Below are 16484 nucleotides of genomic sequence, written 5' to 3'. Positions count from 1 at the left end.
GATCCCATATCCCTCTTACCTAATTTCAACCCTGCCCTCTTTTGATCTCTGTATTGATGAGTAACCTGATGTGCCCTGACTGATGCTTCACCCGCACTAAAAAAATACTATAGTATACCATGGTATAAATACTATAGTATTCACTGTAGTGTTTTTGCTGACTTTACTGTGGTATTGACTGTAGTATATTTAGGGGCGGCAGGAAGCCTAGTGGTTAGAGCGTTGGGCCAGTAACCGAAAGGTTGCTAGATCGAATCCCCGAGCTGACAAGGTAAAAATCTGTCATTCTGCCCCTGAACAAGGCAGTTAACCCACTGTTCCTAGGCCGTCATTGTGAATAAGAATTTGTTCTTAAATGACTTGCCTGGTTAAATAAAGAAAAATATATATGCAGTTAACTCTAGTATAAACACTGTAGTAAAAGAAAACTGTAGTTTATACTACAGTAATTAATGTAGTGTTTTTGCAGATCGTAGTATATACTATAGTCTTTTTTTTAAACATTTTTGACACAGAAGTGCAGGCTTTCTCCTTCAGGAAACCTACTGGAGAAATAGTTAAAGACCACATTTTCAATAATCTGTGGGGAAAACAATATGGCCTACACTTGACATGTAGGTTTCTTACTTATGGTGTCACAAACTGCGATATGGTGGAGGGGAATGGGCATGGTATATGCAAATCAAATACTGTAGTATTTACTATAATTTAAAAAGTTTAGTATTTTTGGTGTCTGTAGTATTTTTTCAGACATTACTGTAGTATTTACTAGTGTTTTTTGTCTCCAGATAACACTGTAGTATATACTGTAGTACTCTACAGTATACTACAACATACTACAGTGTAGTTTAGTATTCTACAGTATACTGCAGTTTACTATAGAAATCTATAGCAAGTACTGTAGTATTCTATAGTATTTTTCCATGTGGGTAGTTCCCTAGAGGGTGGTTAGGGGACGTACGGGGGAGGGATAGGGTTGAGGGTCAATGAGGTGCAAGGCACGCTACAGGCAGGCTATTAGTCTGGCCCTGTCAGATGAATGGGCATGTGTTAACCATATATAGTAAGGAAATAACAGGGGGAGAGGTCATGGAAGTGGGTTTGTTATCTCTTTCACAGAGCACATCTACTCTCCGGAAGACTCCAAACTAGACATGCGGAACTGTGACAACAGCAGGATAAGGTATGCAGCAGGGGAAGCAGGTAGCCTAGTGGTTAACAGCGTTGGGCCAGTAACCGAAAGGTTGCCAAGCCGACTAGGTGAAAAATCTGTTAAATGTGCCTTTGAGCAATAGCACACAGACCAAAACAAAGGACCACGCAGTGCTGCACTCCCACATCTTTCACACTTAAAAGGGTTTGTTATGATCAACTTGCATGATTCTTAACCTCTTATCACACTGACTGAGGGAGAAGAGGTTATCTTAGCTTATAGAAACGAGCAGAAGCTCTGACCTATCCAGGCTCTGTCCTACAGGTTATGGAAAATGTGCTACACTCCTCAAAAACAATATACAGTGAATACTGCAGCATACTACAGTTCGGAAAAAAACGACACTACAGTCATGTCATTTGCAGACTTAACTTTTCAAAAACACTACAGTGAATACTATAGTATTTCTACCATAGTATACTATACTATTTTCTTCATGTGGGTGAATTACACTAATCACAATTTGACTAACTAGAGGGTGAACATGCATGCAGCAATGCACGCACGCACGCACACACACACACACTACCTCGAGATGATAGTCGCTAGTGAACGTCTACACACCCCTTGCACACTAATCACATTTTGCTGCCTTAAAATTCAATCTCAAAAGGATTACACTTTTCCTACCGATCTACACAACCTAATCCACATTTTCTTATAGACAATTGTCCGAATTAATTACAAATAACAAAATGAAGATGTCTTGATTGTGGGCTCACCATGTCATTTCAACGTGGAGAATTGGGTAATACTTGGTTGATACGTTGATGAGAACCTATTTTCACCCACTCAAAAAGACGGCCAAATGTTTGTTGAATACCCAATGCATTACCACTGTGCTTTATACCAGTGGTTCCCAAACTTTTTATAGTCCCGTACCCCTTCAAATGTTCAACCTCCAGCTGCGTACCCCCTCTAGCACCAGGGTCAGCGCACTCTCAAATGTTGTTTTCTGCCATCATTGTAAGCCTGCCACACACACACTATACGATACATTTATTAAACATAAGAATGAGTGTGAATTTGTCACAACCCGGCTCGTGGGAAGTGACAAAGAGATCTTATAGGACCAGGGCACAAATAATAATAATAAATCCTTTTGCTCTTTATTTAACCATCTTACATATAAAACCTTATTTGTTCATCGAAAATTGTGAATAACTCACCACATGTTAATGAGAAGAGTGTGCTTGAAAGGATGCACATAACACTGTAATGTTGGGTTGTTTTGGAGAGTCTCAGTCTTAAATGATTTTCCACACACAGTCTGAGCCTGTATTTAGTTTAAATGCTAGTGAGGGCTGAGAATCCACTCTCACATAGGTACGTGGTTGCAAAGGGCATCAATCAGTGTCTTAACAGCGGATTTGCCAAGGCAGGATACTCTGAGCGAAGCCCAATCCAGAAATCTTGCAGTGGCTTCTGATTAAATTCAAATTTTCACAGAACCGCTTGTTGCAATTTCGATGAGGCTCTCTTGTTCAGATGTCGGTAAGTGGACTGGAGGCAGGGCATGAAAGGGATAACGAATCCAGTTTTTTGTGTCATCCGTTTCGGGAAAGTACCTCTGTAACTGCGCACCTAACTCACTCAGGTGCTTCGATATATCACATTTGACATTGTCCGTAAGCTTGAGTTCATTTGCACACAAAAAAATCATACAATGATGGAAAGACCTGTGTGATTAAGAGCTCCAACTTCTTAATCATAGCCTCAATTTTGTCCCCCACATTGAATATAGTTGCAGAAAGTCCCTGTAATCCTAGATTCAGATCATTCAGGCGAGAAAAAACGTCACCCAGAAAGGCCAGTCGTGTGAGAAACTCGTCATCATGCAAGTGGTCAGACAAGTGAAAATCATGGTCAGTAAAGAAAACTATAAACTCCTCTCAATTCAAAAAAATGTGTCAATACTTTGCCCCTTGATAACCAGCACACCTCTGTATGTTGTAAAAGTGTTACATGGTCGCTGCCCATATCATTGCATAGCACAGAAAATACACGAGAGTTCAGGGGCCTTGCTTTAACAAAGTTAACCATTTTCACTGTAGTGTTCAAAACGTCTGCTGTCAGGCATTAAGCTGTCAGGTGGATGCTGCAGTGTACCCAAGTGGCGTCGGGAGCAACTGCTTGCACGTGCGTCACCACTCCACTATGTCTCCCTGTCATGGCTTTTGCGCCATCAGCAGCAGCTATGTTCGGCTACATACGGACAGTTAGTGGAATTCCCGCGAGAGAGTAACGGTTAATGTGATTGGATGTTAATTATTTGACTAGGCTACCTGTATTTGACATTGTGTTCAGCAAAATAACAACACTAGATGGTTTCATTTTATTTTTGGCAGTGAAACGAGGCTACTCAGGCGAGAAAAAAACTCACCAAAATGTTTAGCCCCGTTGGAAAATGTAAATGGACTGTTTGAAAATGTGAAGAATGATTTAATTTTTTAAAATATATATACTGTATATATATATTTTAAATGTGAATCACATTTTTATTTGGGGTACCCCCGACGGCATTGTGTGTACCCCTCAGTTTGGGAATACCTGCTCTATATCAAATTTCAGTCAGACTGCCCAGCCAACCCGAGCCCCCTACACAACTTCCTACCCATGTTTTTCTCAAGGGAAAGGTTTGGAAAACAAAAGTTGAACATACACATACACCTACACATTAACACACAGAAACAGTACACCCTCCATATAATTCATATCATAGGCCTAATAGTACTGTAGAGCTCTTTTTACTTGCACACAATACACCTGGGTCACCTCGTCCTGCCCCGAGGGGTCCACGGCCCTGCAGCGCCCCAACCCAACACACCCCTCTCAGCTTTAGGATCTTAGTGAAACATTATTGGTTTCAGGTGTTTCAGACTGTCAACAGTACAGCAGACTCCCAGGGCCAGGAATGAGCAGCCCAGCAGCTAGCGATTGCCTAAATCTCCCCTGACGTGAACATGTTTTCAATACAAACTCCTTTTGTCGTACAGTATTCCACATAAGGCTTCCAGACCTTATGAATGTTGCACAGTATAACCTTAATCTTAAAACAAATCTAGTGATACTGCACATAACTTGACATTTCTTCCATAAATTGTGGGAGGATAACCAACCTTCCAATGAATGGCAATGCATTTATTAGCCACTTTAAATGCTTGGTTACACAGTTTCTTCTGATAACAGTCTCCGGTATCAACATTTCAAAGCAAATAAAAACAGGGAGAAGGCAGAATCCGTAGACATGCTGAGATAAAAGGACATACTCTTTGTCAGAATTCAGCCAGCGTTCACAAGACCTCAACATATGGTATCGGGTAGGCTGTCATTATAAATAAGAATTTGTTCTTAACTGACTTGGCTAGATAAATAAAATAAAAATATATATATATGTCCCCTTTTGTGCTTTACACCTCCAGCAGAATAATACAATTTCTGAGTGCATAATATTCAGTTTCACGGGCAGTTACTACCCTCTATGGATGGTCTTGAACTGCATAAATTGATGTCTGAGATTATATGAACATGACTGGGCATTCTAACATATCTGTATCCATTCATCATCATCAATAGCATCTCCCAGGTCTTCCCGACATTTCGTTTTACATGTTTTGTGTCAATGGCAAATTCTTGCAAATGTATTAAAAATAAAAAACAGAAATACCTTGTTTACTTACATAAGTATTGAGACCCTTTGCTATGAGACTCGAAATTGAGCTCAGGTGAATCCTGTTTCCATTGATCATCCTTGAGATGGTTCTACAACTTGATTGGAGTTCACCTGTGGTAAATTCAATTGATTGGATATGATTTGGAAAGGCACACACCTGTCTGTATAAGGTCCCACAGTTGACAGTGCATGTCAGAGCAAAAACCAAGCCATGAGGTTGAAGGAATTGTCCGCAGAGCTCTGAGACGCGATTGTGTCAAGGTTCAGATCTGGGGAAGGGTACCAAAAAATGTCTGTGTTCCCAAGAACACAGTGGCCTTCATTGTTTTTAAATGGAAGAAGTTTGGAACCACCAAGACTCTTCCTAGAGCTGGCCGCCCGGCCAAACTGAGCAATCGGGGGAGGAGGGCCGATGGTCACTGACAGAGCTCCAGCGTTCCTCTGTGGAGATGGGAGAACCTTCCAGAAGGACAACCATCTCTGCAGCACTCCACCAATCAGAACTTTATGGTAGAGTGGCCAGACAGAAGCCACTCATCAGTAAAAGGCACATGACAGCCCGCCTGGAGTTTGCCAAAGGCACCTAAAGGTCTCACAGACCATGAGACACAAGATTCTCTGAACTGATGAAACCAAGATTGAACTATTTGGCCTGAATGCCAAGCGTCACGTCTGGAGGAAACCTGGCACCATCCCTACGGTGAAGCATGGTGGTGGCAGCATCATGCTGTGGGGATGCTTTTCAGAGGCAGGGACTCGAGGGAAAGATGAACGGAGCAAAGTACAGAGAGATCCTTGATGAAAACCTGCTCCAGAGCGCTAAGGACCTCAGACTGAGGGCGAAGGTTAACCTTTCAGCAGGACAACGACTCGAAGCACACAGCCAAGACAATGCAGGAGTGGCTTCGGGACAAGTCTCTGAATGTCCTTGAGTGGCCCAGCCAGAGCCGGGACTTGAACCTGATCGAACATCTCTGGAGAGACCTGAAAATAGCTGTGCAGCGACGCTCCCCACCCAACCTGACAGAGGTTGAGAGGATCTGCAGAGAAGAATGGGAGAAACTCCCCAAATACAGGTGCACCAAGCTTGTAGTGTCATACCTAAAAGACTGAAGGCTGTAATTGCTGCCAAAGGTGCTTCAACAAAGTACTGAGTAAAGTGTCTGAATACTTGAAAAAACTATTTAATCCATTTTAGAATACGGCTGAAACATAACAAAATGTGGAAAAAGGGAAGGGGTCTGAATACACTGTAAGCTACAGATGTGTTTTTTTTGCATGTGTCTCAATCCACCGCGTCCGCCGATGTCGCACTTCCGCATCTGCGTTGAAAGGGGACAGAGCTAGAGCGGTGTTTGTCAGACCATGAGACATCCCTAAAAATCGGTCTTCTCACAAAATCATCCTTAAGCGTCCGAACGTTTTGGCCTACAAACTATTATGACCCCTCTATGGAAAGATGGGATTCGTCTGAAGTCGGTACAGCCAATCTCCCAACTTCTGTCTGTAGTGTCCGAACCTTTTGGGCTACACACTAATATGTTGTTTTGCTCTAGGATGCCCACAGGCCTCACAATACTCGTCTGAATGTCCCCCGGTACCAGTTGGAAAAAATGAATGGAAGTAGAGTACCAGTCCAAAGTTTTAGAACACCTACTCATTGAAGGGTTTTTCTTTATTTGTACTATTTTCTACATTGTAGAATAATAGTGAAGACATCAAAACTATGAAATAATATATGAAATATAAATAAATATATTATATACTTGAGATTCTTCAAAGTAGCCACCCTTTGCCGTCATAACAGCTTTGCACACTCTTGGCATTCTCTGTATTTTGTATTTTTTAAGTGGTCTTAAAATTCAAAATCAAATAGAAAAATGATCCTTGGTATGGTACTTCTTTTAAAAAATCCACATAGCATTTAAAAACCATGTCAACCCCTATTATTTCACACAGAGTGAGTCCATGTAGCTTTTTATGTGATTTGTTCATCCAAATTGTACACCTCAACTAATTTAGGCTTGCTTAAAACAAAGAGAATGCTAACTAATGCTACGACTATATTTTATTTCTTTCATTTTATATTCATCTTTAAAAAATATGAATCATCTTCCACTTTAACATGAGTATTTTGTTGACCAAAATGACAATTAAATCCATTTGAATCCCACTTCGCAACACAACAAAATGTGAAGAAATTAAAGGGGTCTGAATACTTTTGCAAGGCACTATAAATAACCAATGACATTTACAATCAAATCGATAAAAGCATCAGACCATCGAATGTTCACCAGAGAAAAGGACTTCAGCTTATACACATCAGACAGATGTATTACATACACACACACAACCTTATCCCAAAACACAGTCACATCTCGGAGTGATAGATCGGCCACAGTGACGCACAATAGCCCTCAGAGCGTCAAGGGCGATCGTTTAACGATACCAATCTATTCTGCTCCATGTCACAAACGCTTTATGCAACCACACGCAGGATGTAAATCAAAGCAGGGTGAAAGGGAATTGAAGGCCATATGGACAGCGCTGAGAGGCCTAGGTAAATAGTTTGGCAGTGACCAACAAATTACAATACTGCACATAGCTGCTGACCTTGAGTCAGATTTGAGAAGTAGGCTCCAGATTGAAACATGAAAAGAAGTCTAAAAGGGAACTTTGTCAGCTGGTGCAATGTCTGCAGTCCTGTTATGTTACACATTGTTGTACCTTTCACCTTTTCACACCTGAAAAATTCCCTCCTCAATAAACCACAAAGCAAATATTATAAATACCTACAGACTCCATCATCAAACACTGGTCTGAGCCTGCAATGTTAATTAAACAACCACATTTTCTGTCTGGATTAAATTTAGTGTTGGGGAACAAGACTTATTCTAACCACAATTGCACTGTACAGATGTAAAGTTTGGTTACAGAATGACACTAAAATCTCCCTCAGTTTTCTATGTGACCACGTTTTCCAAAAATGCTGTAAATATCTATATTTACTACGAATCAAGGTTAAAAAATGTCTGCAGAAAGAATGGGGTGTCCGCTATGATATGACACCTTGAGTTCAAAAAAATCTATTTTGGTTAATGAACTACAGTAAGTGAAGTGGATTAACATCCGATAAAACCTGTCAAACTCATTCCAAGGAGGACCAAGTGTCTGCGGGTTTCCGCTCCACCCTTGTACAGTCGTGGCCAAAAGTTTTGAAATTGACACAAATATTAATTTTCACAAAGTCTGCTGCCTCAGTTTGTATGATGGCAATTAGCATATACTCCAGAATGTTATGAAGAGTGATCAGATGACTTGCAATTAATTGCAAAGTCCCTCTTTGCCATGCAAATTAACTGAATCCTCAAAAAATATTTCCACTATTTCAGCCCTGCCACAAAAGGACCAGCTGACATCATGTCAGTGATTCTCTCGTTAACACAGGTGTGAGTGTTGACGAGGACAAGGCTGGAGATCACTCTGTCATGCTGATTGAGTTCGAATAACAGACTGGAAGCTTCAAAAGAAGGGTGGTGCTTGGTATCATTGTTCTTCCTCTGTCAACCATGGTTACCTGCAAGGAAACACATGCCGTCATCATTGCTTTGCACAAAAAATGCTTCACAGGCAAGGATATTGCTGCCAGTAAGATTGCACCGAAATCAACCATTTATCGGATCATCAAGAACTTCAAAGAGAGCGGTTAAATTATTGTGAAGGCTTCAGGGCACCCAAGAAAGTCCAGCAAGCGCCAGGACCGTCTCCTAAACTTGATTCAGCTGCGGGATCGGGGCACCACCAGTACAAAGCTTGCTCAGGAATGGCAGTAGGCAGGTGTGAGTGCATCTGCACGCACAGTGAGGCGAAGACTTTTGGAGGATGGCCTGGTGTCAAGAAGGGCAGCAAAGAAGCCATTTCTCCCCAGGAAAAACATCAGGGACAGATTGATATTCTGCAAAAGGTACAGGGATTGGACTGCTGAGGACTGGGGTAAAGTCATTTTCTCTGATGAATCCCCTTTCCGATTGCTTGGGGCATCCGGAAAAAAGATTGTCCGGAGAAGACAAGGTGAGCGCTACCATCAGTCATGTGTCATGCCAACAGTAAAGCATCCTGAGACCATTCATGTGTGGGGTTGCTTCTCAGCCAAGGGAGTGGGCTCTCTCACAATTTTGCCTAAGAACACATCCATGAATAAAGAATGGTACCAACACATCCCCCGAGAGCAACTTCTCCCAAACAGCCAGGAACAGTTTGGTGACGAACAATGCATTTTCCAGCATGATGGAGCACCTTGCCATAAGGCAAAAGTGATAACTAAGTGGGTCGGGGAACAAAACATTGATTTCTTGGGTCCATGGCCAGGAAACTCCCCAGACCTTAATCCCATTGAGAACTTGTGGTCAATCCTCAAGAGGCGGGTGGACAAACAAAAACCCACACATTCTGACAAACTCCAAGCATTGACTATGCAAGAATGGGCTGCCATCAGTCAGGATGTGGCCCAGAAGTTAATTGACAGCATGCCAGAGCAGATTGCAGAGGTCTTGAAAAAGAAGGGTCAACACTGCAAATATTGAATCTTTGCATCAACTTCATGTAACTGTCAATAAAAGCCTTTGACAATTATGAAATGCTTGTAATTATACTTCAGTATTCCATAGTAACATCTGCCAAAAATATCTAAAGACACTGAAGCAGCAAACGTTGTGGAAATTCATATTTGTGTCATTCTCAAAACTTTTGGCCACGACTGTACTTGAATGATGAATTAAGGTCACTAATTAGTAAAGAACTCCCCTCACCTGGTTGTCTAGGTCTTGAAAGGAAAAACCTGCAGACACTAGGCCCTCCATGGAATGAGTTTAACACCTCTGCAATAACAGAATGATGGTAACAGAATGACATCATGGGTCCCTGATCTGTACTATACAAAAAATGCATAATTATGAATGTCATTCTCTTCATGGTGATATCCTGAATAGGTACACGAAGGTAGACAAATGTAATATCCTAATGCTTGGGTATTATTCTACACATTGGCTATTATTCTAATGAGCTCCGCCCCCAAACAAGACCAAATTTGGTTGGTCCGGAATGGACCAAGTCTGTACCAATCATAGACGTCTAGACTATAATCATAGACACGTTTGGACATCACAGACTAGCACAGTAGAGTAGAGTACAGCACAGCAGAACACAGCACAGCCGTGTAGTGTACTGTATTGTTAAGTAGAGTACAGTACACTAAATAATACTGTACTCTAGTGTGCTTTACTGTACTGTCCTATACTCTACTTGTTTTATACTGTACTGTACCTTGTGACTTGGTGACTACTATGAATTCCCATTGTAGCCAATTCAGTTGCAGTCATTTTGTGACAGATTTTCTGGTCACTCTGTTACCGATTTGGGAACCGAATGACACATTTGAATCACTTAAATAAAATCATAAACCAAATTGCTTTCAGTAAAAACACTGACTAATCGGTAGGTCTACCTTTACTTGGTACTTCTGTAAACGTTCAATATTTTTGGTGGCAGAATGACAAGACACTAGGCAACATTTCTTAAACTTACAGGAGGCAAATATCCCGTTTCCATCTGTTTGACCAGAAAGCCTTTTCTTATTCCTAATTTTTAGGATGGAAAATGTTTGAAGAATTGATATATGCCTTCATAAAAAAAGATATATATATATATATATATAATTGACTCTTAGCTTTCATTTTACACCAAATTTGATATGCTTCTGCAAACTTCACATTAGTTGTCACGGAGCCTTTTCCATGAATATGACCTACCTACACTGTATCAAGCAGCATCAGTCCAGCTGGTTACTCATCTCTTCTCCTCTTCTTCTGGTTTTCAATCTCCCTCTCCCTCACCCCATCCATTCCTTCCAGAGTAGACAGATTGAAAGCTAACACATCCTCCCCTTATCAGCCCAAATGCACCATATTTATCTCTTCTTTCCATCTCGCTCATATTCACTTGTTCCAGCCAAGCCTCACTAGATCTTGTGGCGTTGCTGAAAGCATACCGCTGTCAGAAAAAGCATCTATTCTTCAGCGCCTGGCATTGTGCTCTACTGTATAGTGTTACATCAACGTGTTTGCATTCCATTAATACGAATTGGACAGAGAGACGGCGGCGTGCCTGTGAGTCTAAGTGTGTGTGTGTGTGGACTGTACTGTACTGTATGTGTGCTCAGTATTGACAGGAGTGGTAAGTGTATTACATAAACTAGACTCTCTATCCCATTGCCACTCGACCATATTAAAGAGGGAATTATAGAAACTAGAGTCGTTTCTTTCCTCCATCCTGCATCTCCTCTTGCTCTGGTTTCCATCACGTTCCAGCAGTCTTACACTCTAAACCCGCATCTTAACTACAGGTCTGGGGCTATAGGCAAAGCAGCAGGGCTTAGCTGGGAGGAGAGAGAGACTGCTGCATTGACATGCACTGTGCTGAACTGCACTCGTCTCATCCTAGACACACTCCTCTATTACCTCGCTCTAATCCACTCATAGTCACATTCACACAGCACAGCACACACACACACGCAGTATGGCATGTATGAGGTGGTGTGTGAGTCAGTCAGTTGGGTGATTCCTTAATAACAGGCTATTCAATTAATCACCAGATTAACGGCCTTAACGTGCCCTGCTTGCCTGGTCGGTATTTGGCCATGATTACTACAAGTTTAGATAGCTGGCTAGACTAACTTACCAATCTAACAATTGTTAGCTGACGTCTAATTGAATGACTGTCAAGAGAAACAAGAGAGAAACTGCTGATGCACAACTAAATTTGCACCTTGAATATTCTACTATTCTAATACCCTGACTACACCGCTCGCGTCGCGTGCGCCGAGCGTTGCAAAATACATTTAGGAATCTATGTTATTCAATTATTGCACCCACCCTGCTCGCGGGCGTCAACGAGAGGCTGCGTTGGCAAGGGCTAAAATAGAAGTCATTCCTATTTCTGACGCAGATCGCGCTGCAAGTCCTGCCTCTCCCATCTCCTCATTGGTTTATAGAAGCAGGTACCCACATGCCATCTCCTCATTGGTTATACCCACGTGGGTGATTGAAAGATGAACTGTTTTGCCGGTAGTCGTGGTAATACTATGAAAGTTTAGATGCCAATCACCATATAAATTAAACGATGAAAAAGCCTGGAAGGAGGAAAGATGACTAGAAACTATTCGGTTGACCGTTTATACGTGTGGATTAATTGTCGGAGTAGAGGACCTTGTGCATTTCAGGTAAAATAATAACCTAATGTTTATATCCCAGGACAAATTAGCTAGCAACAGCAAGCTAGATAAATAGGACAAATTAGCTAGCAAGTGCAAGCTAAATTGCCATAAATGTTTAATGCTTTTCGACCTGTCCCCAAATTAATGTAATTGGTTCAGAGTTTGTCTTGATATTTTAACCTGCGTGCTGTGATCGCGTTTGGTGTTGGGGGACAAAATAGATGTATGCACGATGGCGCACGCGGGCAGCCGGTTTGGGTTCCGTGTAAGTCTCAACAGTAAGTTGAGACCCAGACTGAGTTCCCTTTTTATATTTTGGGGGGGGCCCAACCTGCAGGGTAATCTTTCTTACCATCTGCATATGAATCAAACTGACTCTATCTACACATTTAGTAGTATTTGGTTAGATTTGAATTTCAACAAGTATGCCAAATCATTGCTGGAGGCTGGAGGAAATTCTACACCCACAGACACCGTCTGGTCCAAGAAGTGACTCAGGAGTCTGGACGTGTCTGCATATTTCCCTAGGGTATCAACCACAGATCCTGACAGACTGCAACAAGACAGTTCCTTAAAAACCGCTCTGTCATCTTTCTGTCTCATCATGGAGTATTACCCACAGGCAGCAGAGAGACCTCAGGGAGAAGATTGGTATGGAATGACTCAAAGAAAAAGGGCAACAGTTGACATTACAGTCAATCATCCTCATTCCTTGGAGTTACTCTTTAACTACTTTGGCAACTGGAATGTCATTACTCAACTGTACTTAGTAGCACAAATCAATAATTGAACTTAAATCAAAGGAAACTGGCAAGCTTATTTCGTTTGTAATCAAGGATAGCAGGCTTATATCTTTACACTCAAACAGTGACTTTCCGCAAAACATAGATTGTTTTGGTTTCAACCCTCAGTTTAACAGTATTTCAAAAAATGTCCATATGTATGTCTGTGTGTGTGTGTGTCTGTGTGTGTGTGTGTGTGTGTGTAACAGCCAGAAGGGACAGGGACAGGAGGGTGCCTCCCCAGCTCAGTGTCAAACCCACTGAACAGCACCCACAAGCAGAGACCCGCCCCACAGCCCTCTGGGAAGGGAGGGGCCAGATCCAGTCCTCCAGGGCTGGCAGGTTTAGCACACACCTCTCAATTAGAGGCAAAACATCAACGGTCGGGTTTATTTACAATCCAAATGACGGTCTGGTTACGCAACCAAACCTCTCTGGGCATTGGATATGTCATAAGGGACGGCCCCATTGGGAAGAGGAGAAGAGACAGGCCCGCTTGGTTTTTTAAAACAGTTTCTTCCTTGGAACAAAGGTTTCTCCCACATCTGATACTTCCTCAAAAGCACTGTGGTTCTTATTTTCACGTCAATATCAAGACACTGAAGCGATCTAACAGTGAGCGAGATAGCACAGCATGCCATTGTTTACACAGAACGTGTGTATAGAGAGAGATCAGGAGCTGAGCGAAGTGGTTTTTAATGTCTAATAGCCACAGTATGACAGTGTACTCTAGGGTCATGACTTAGGTATCAGACAGAATCACATACAGAGAGATCCAGACAGAGAGGATAAGACAATTGAAGAGACACAAAAGAGAAAGAGGTCACTCGGTCACAGGAAAAGTGAGTAAATACAGTGAGTCACACAGAGTTTGAGTCGCAGATAAGTCACAGGACGTGGGTCAGTCATAGCTTGGGGCCACACGTATGCACACACATACATGAACACACACAACAACAAACACCCAGGGATATGGGTCAGAGAGAGAGAGGTCAGAGGTCAACTCACAGTGAGCGGCAAGGAGCAGACAACGAAGATGACCGTCATGGAGGCCAGCAGCATCAGGTGGTCCATCTCCTCCTCCCCCTGTCCGAACCAGCCCAGACTCATCTTCCTCTTCCTCCCTCCATTCACCACCGAACCACGCCGTGTCATCTGGCTGCGGTGCATCCGGCACAGGCTGACGATCACCGACCCGTTGCACACAAACACCGCCACAATCAGCAGCGCCATGACCGAGGCGTAGGACAGCGAGAATGCCAGAACCTTCCTCTCTTCGTCCGCCCCCTCGCCCACCGCCTCCATCTTGATGAAGCACCACGTGCCCGGGCAGTACTGCTTGTGGCGGCCGTAGCCGAAGAATGGCAAAACACAGAAGGCGCAGGTGAAGACGTAGATAAGCAGGAGGGCCACCTTGGCGAAGCTGCGTCGGACGCACTTGGAGTAGAAATAGGGGTGGCTGATGGCCAGGCAGCGCTCCACGGCCATGGCACACAGGATGAGCATTGAGGCCAGGCCGAAGAAGGTCATGGCAAAGGCGAAGAGGCCACAGAGTCCCTGGTCCCCAGTGAGCCCCAGCAGGGACCGCTGGCGGGCGTAGCACACAAACACCAGGGGGCTGAGGAAGCAGGTACCCAGCAGGTCAGTGAGGGCCAGTCCCGTCACCAGGATGCAGAAGACGGAGGACTTGGTGCGCCGCTCCTTCCGGTGGACACCCAGGATGGCCAGGGCGATGAAGTTCCCCATCACCCCCAGGATGAACATCACCGTGCTCACCACCGGGTTCCCGTCCGTGTGGATATGGGTGCTGTTCTCGCAGCTCTCGTTCGACAGCATGACTCGAGGCTCAGTGTGTGTGTGTGTGTCAGGCTGTCAGTTTTGTGGTGTGCCGCCTCAAGCTCTTAAAGTCACCCTTGTTTGGCAGCAGAAAGGGCTATGGTAAGTGTTAAGACCCATTCCACTGGGAAAAAAACGGTTGAATCAACATTCTTTCCACTCATTTCAAGCAAAAATTTCAATTTGATGACCTTGAGTCAACCTGGGAAACAATCTTTTGCCACCCAACTTTTGACCTAAATCCAATGACATGGTGACATGTTTGGTTGATTTCAGGTTGAATTCACGGTTAGTTGACAACTCAAAACTAGACATTGAACTGACGTCTGTGACCAATGGGCTGGCATTGTTGAATCATTGTGATTCAGTGGATTTCCCCCAAATTGTTTCCCTTTCTCTTGTTGCTCTTCTGTAAAGTTTCCAAAGTCTCCAAGGTATAAAACGGTTCTCTTTTTTAAAGAAAACATGCAACTATTTAGGGCTCCATTGCGCAAGAGCAGTTCAAACGATATTGGCATTAATGAGTAGTAAATAACACTGTGTATAGGAACGAAACAAGCTCAACTCTTACCAAACGGGTCTCAATTGGCGACAAAAATCGACTGCCACTCCATATCTTTTGATCAGTCTGTTCTATAGTCCCCGTTGTCCTTCCTCCGAAACTCTAACTCTCCGACTGTCGCAGGCATCTGTCTGACAGCTAATGATAAAGAGCGGGTAGTGCATGTGTCACTTTCCGCTCTCTCTCTCTCTCTCTCTCGCACTCTCTCGCCCACGCGTTGCCTACACTCTCTCTCTCTCTCTCTCTCTCGCTCTCAGTCCCCGAGACTGTTAAATGTACTGCTTTAGGTCATATAACTTATCAGAAAAGCTACATGTTTCAAAGACTATACGCTTTTCGAGGTGATTTTGGTAGGTTTTCAAATGTTTCATAATTTTCATATGGCACACATATTTTTCCCCTTTCATTTTCTCTAACCACCTTCAAGAAGCCCAGTGACGAACCATACCGTACTATATAGCCTACATTAAAAAAATCGACATTTAATTACTTACAAAGTCATCTTTATTTTGAATATATTTGAAATAAACCTAATTTATTTGCCTGGGAATTAATGATTTATTAATTTGATACCTCATCCATGAGCTAGAATTGTGTAATTCTATGTATTAGGTCATTAAGATTTTTTACAAATATCGTTCTAATATCTTTAGAATTCAGAGATTTTTGGCCAGAATACAAACCACAATTCCAATCTCATTATGATGCAACAATTCGCCTACATTCCTTGGTCATCAAGATTTTTTTAAATATCGTTCTAATATCTTTCGAAATCAGAGATTTTTGGCCAGAATACAAACCACAATTCCAATCTCATTATGATGCAACAATTAGTCTACATTCCTTGGCTAAATATTAGAACCCAAGAACGTTACAACAACCAGAAGAACCAACGAAAAAAAACGCATCCATTCACTAAACTATAACTTCAAGTGTATACTTTTTTTAACTCTTTGTAATTGGACGGAATTCGCGGAGGTGAGGCTAAATCTGGCCAACGCTGGTCAGAAAAAAAATTGCCAAATGTGTAAAAACATTTACATTTACATTTAAGTCATTTAGCAGACGCTCTTATCCAGAGCGACTTACAAATTGGTGCATTCACCTTATGATATCCAGTGGAACAACCACTTTACAATAGTGCATCT

The 16484-nt window shown here is 42.6% G+C and overlaps 1 protein-coding gene across 1 annotated transcript in view; it reads right to left on the bottom strand.

Moving 5' to 3' along the window:
- LOC139549162 (prostacyclin receptor-like) overlaps positions 1–15509 on the bottom strand; it is a 48566-nt gene extending 33057 nt beyond the window's left edge. The window contains exon 1 of the mRNA XM_071359323.1: positions 13947–15509. Within this exon, the coding sequence (XP_071215424.1) occupies positions 13947–14774 (828 nt within the window). The 5' untranslated portion in view covers positions 14775–15509. The remainder of the gene's footprint in view (positions 1–13946) is intronic.
- Positions 15510–16484: the final 975 nt, after the last annotated feature.

This window comes from Salvelinus alpinus, chromosome 22, assembly GCF_045679555.1.
Source record: "Salvelinus alpinus chromosome 22, SLU_Salpinus.1, whole genome shotgun sequence".
Taxonomy (NCBI): Eukaryota; Metazoa; Chordata; class Actinopteri; order Salmoniformes; family Salmonidae; genus Salvelinus; species Salvelinus alpinus.
Note: the sequence above shows the minus strand (reverse complement) of the source record. Positions and strands in the feature narration are given on the sequence as shown.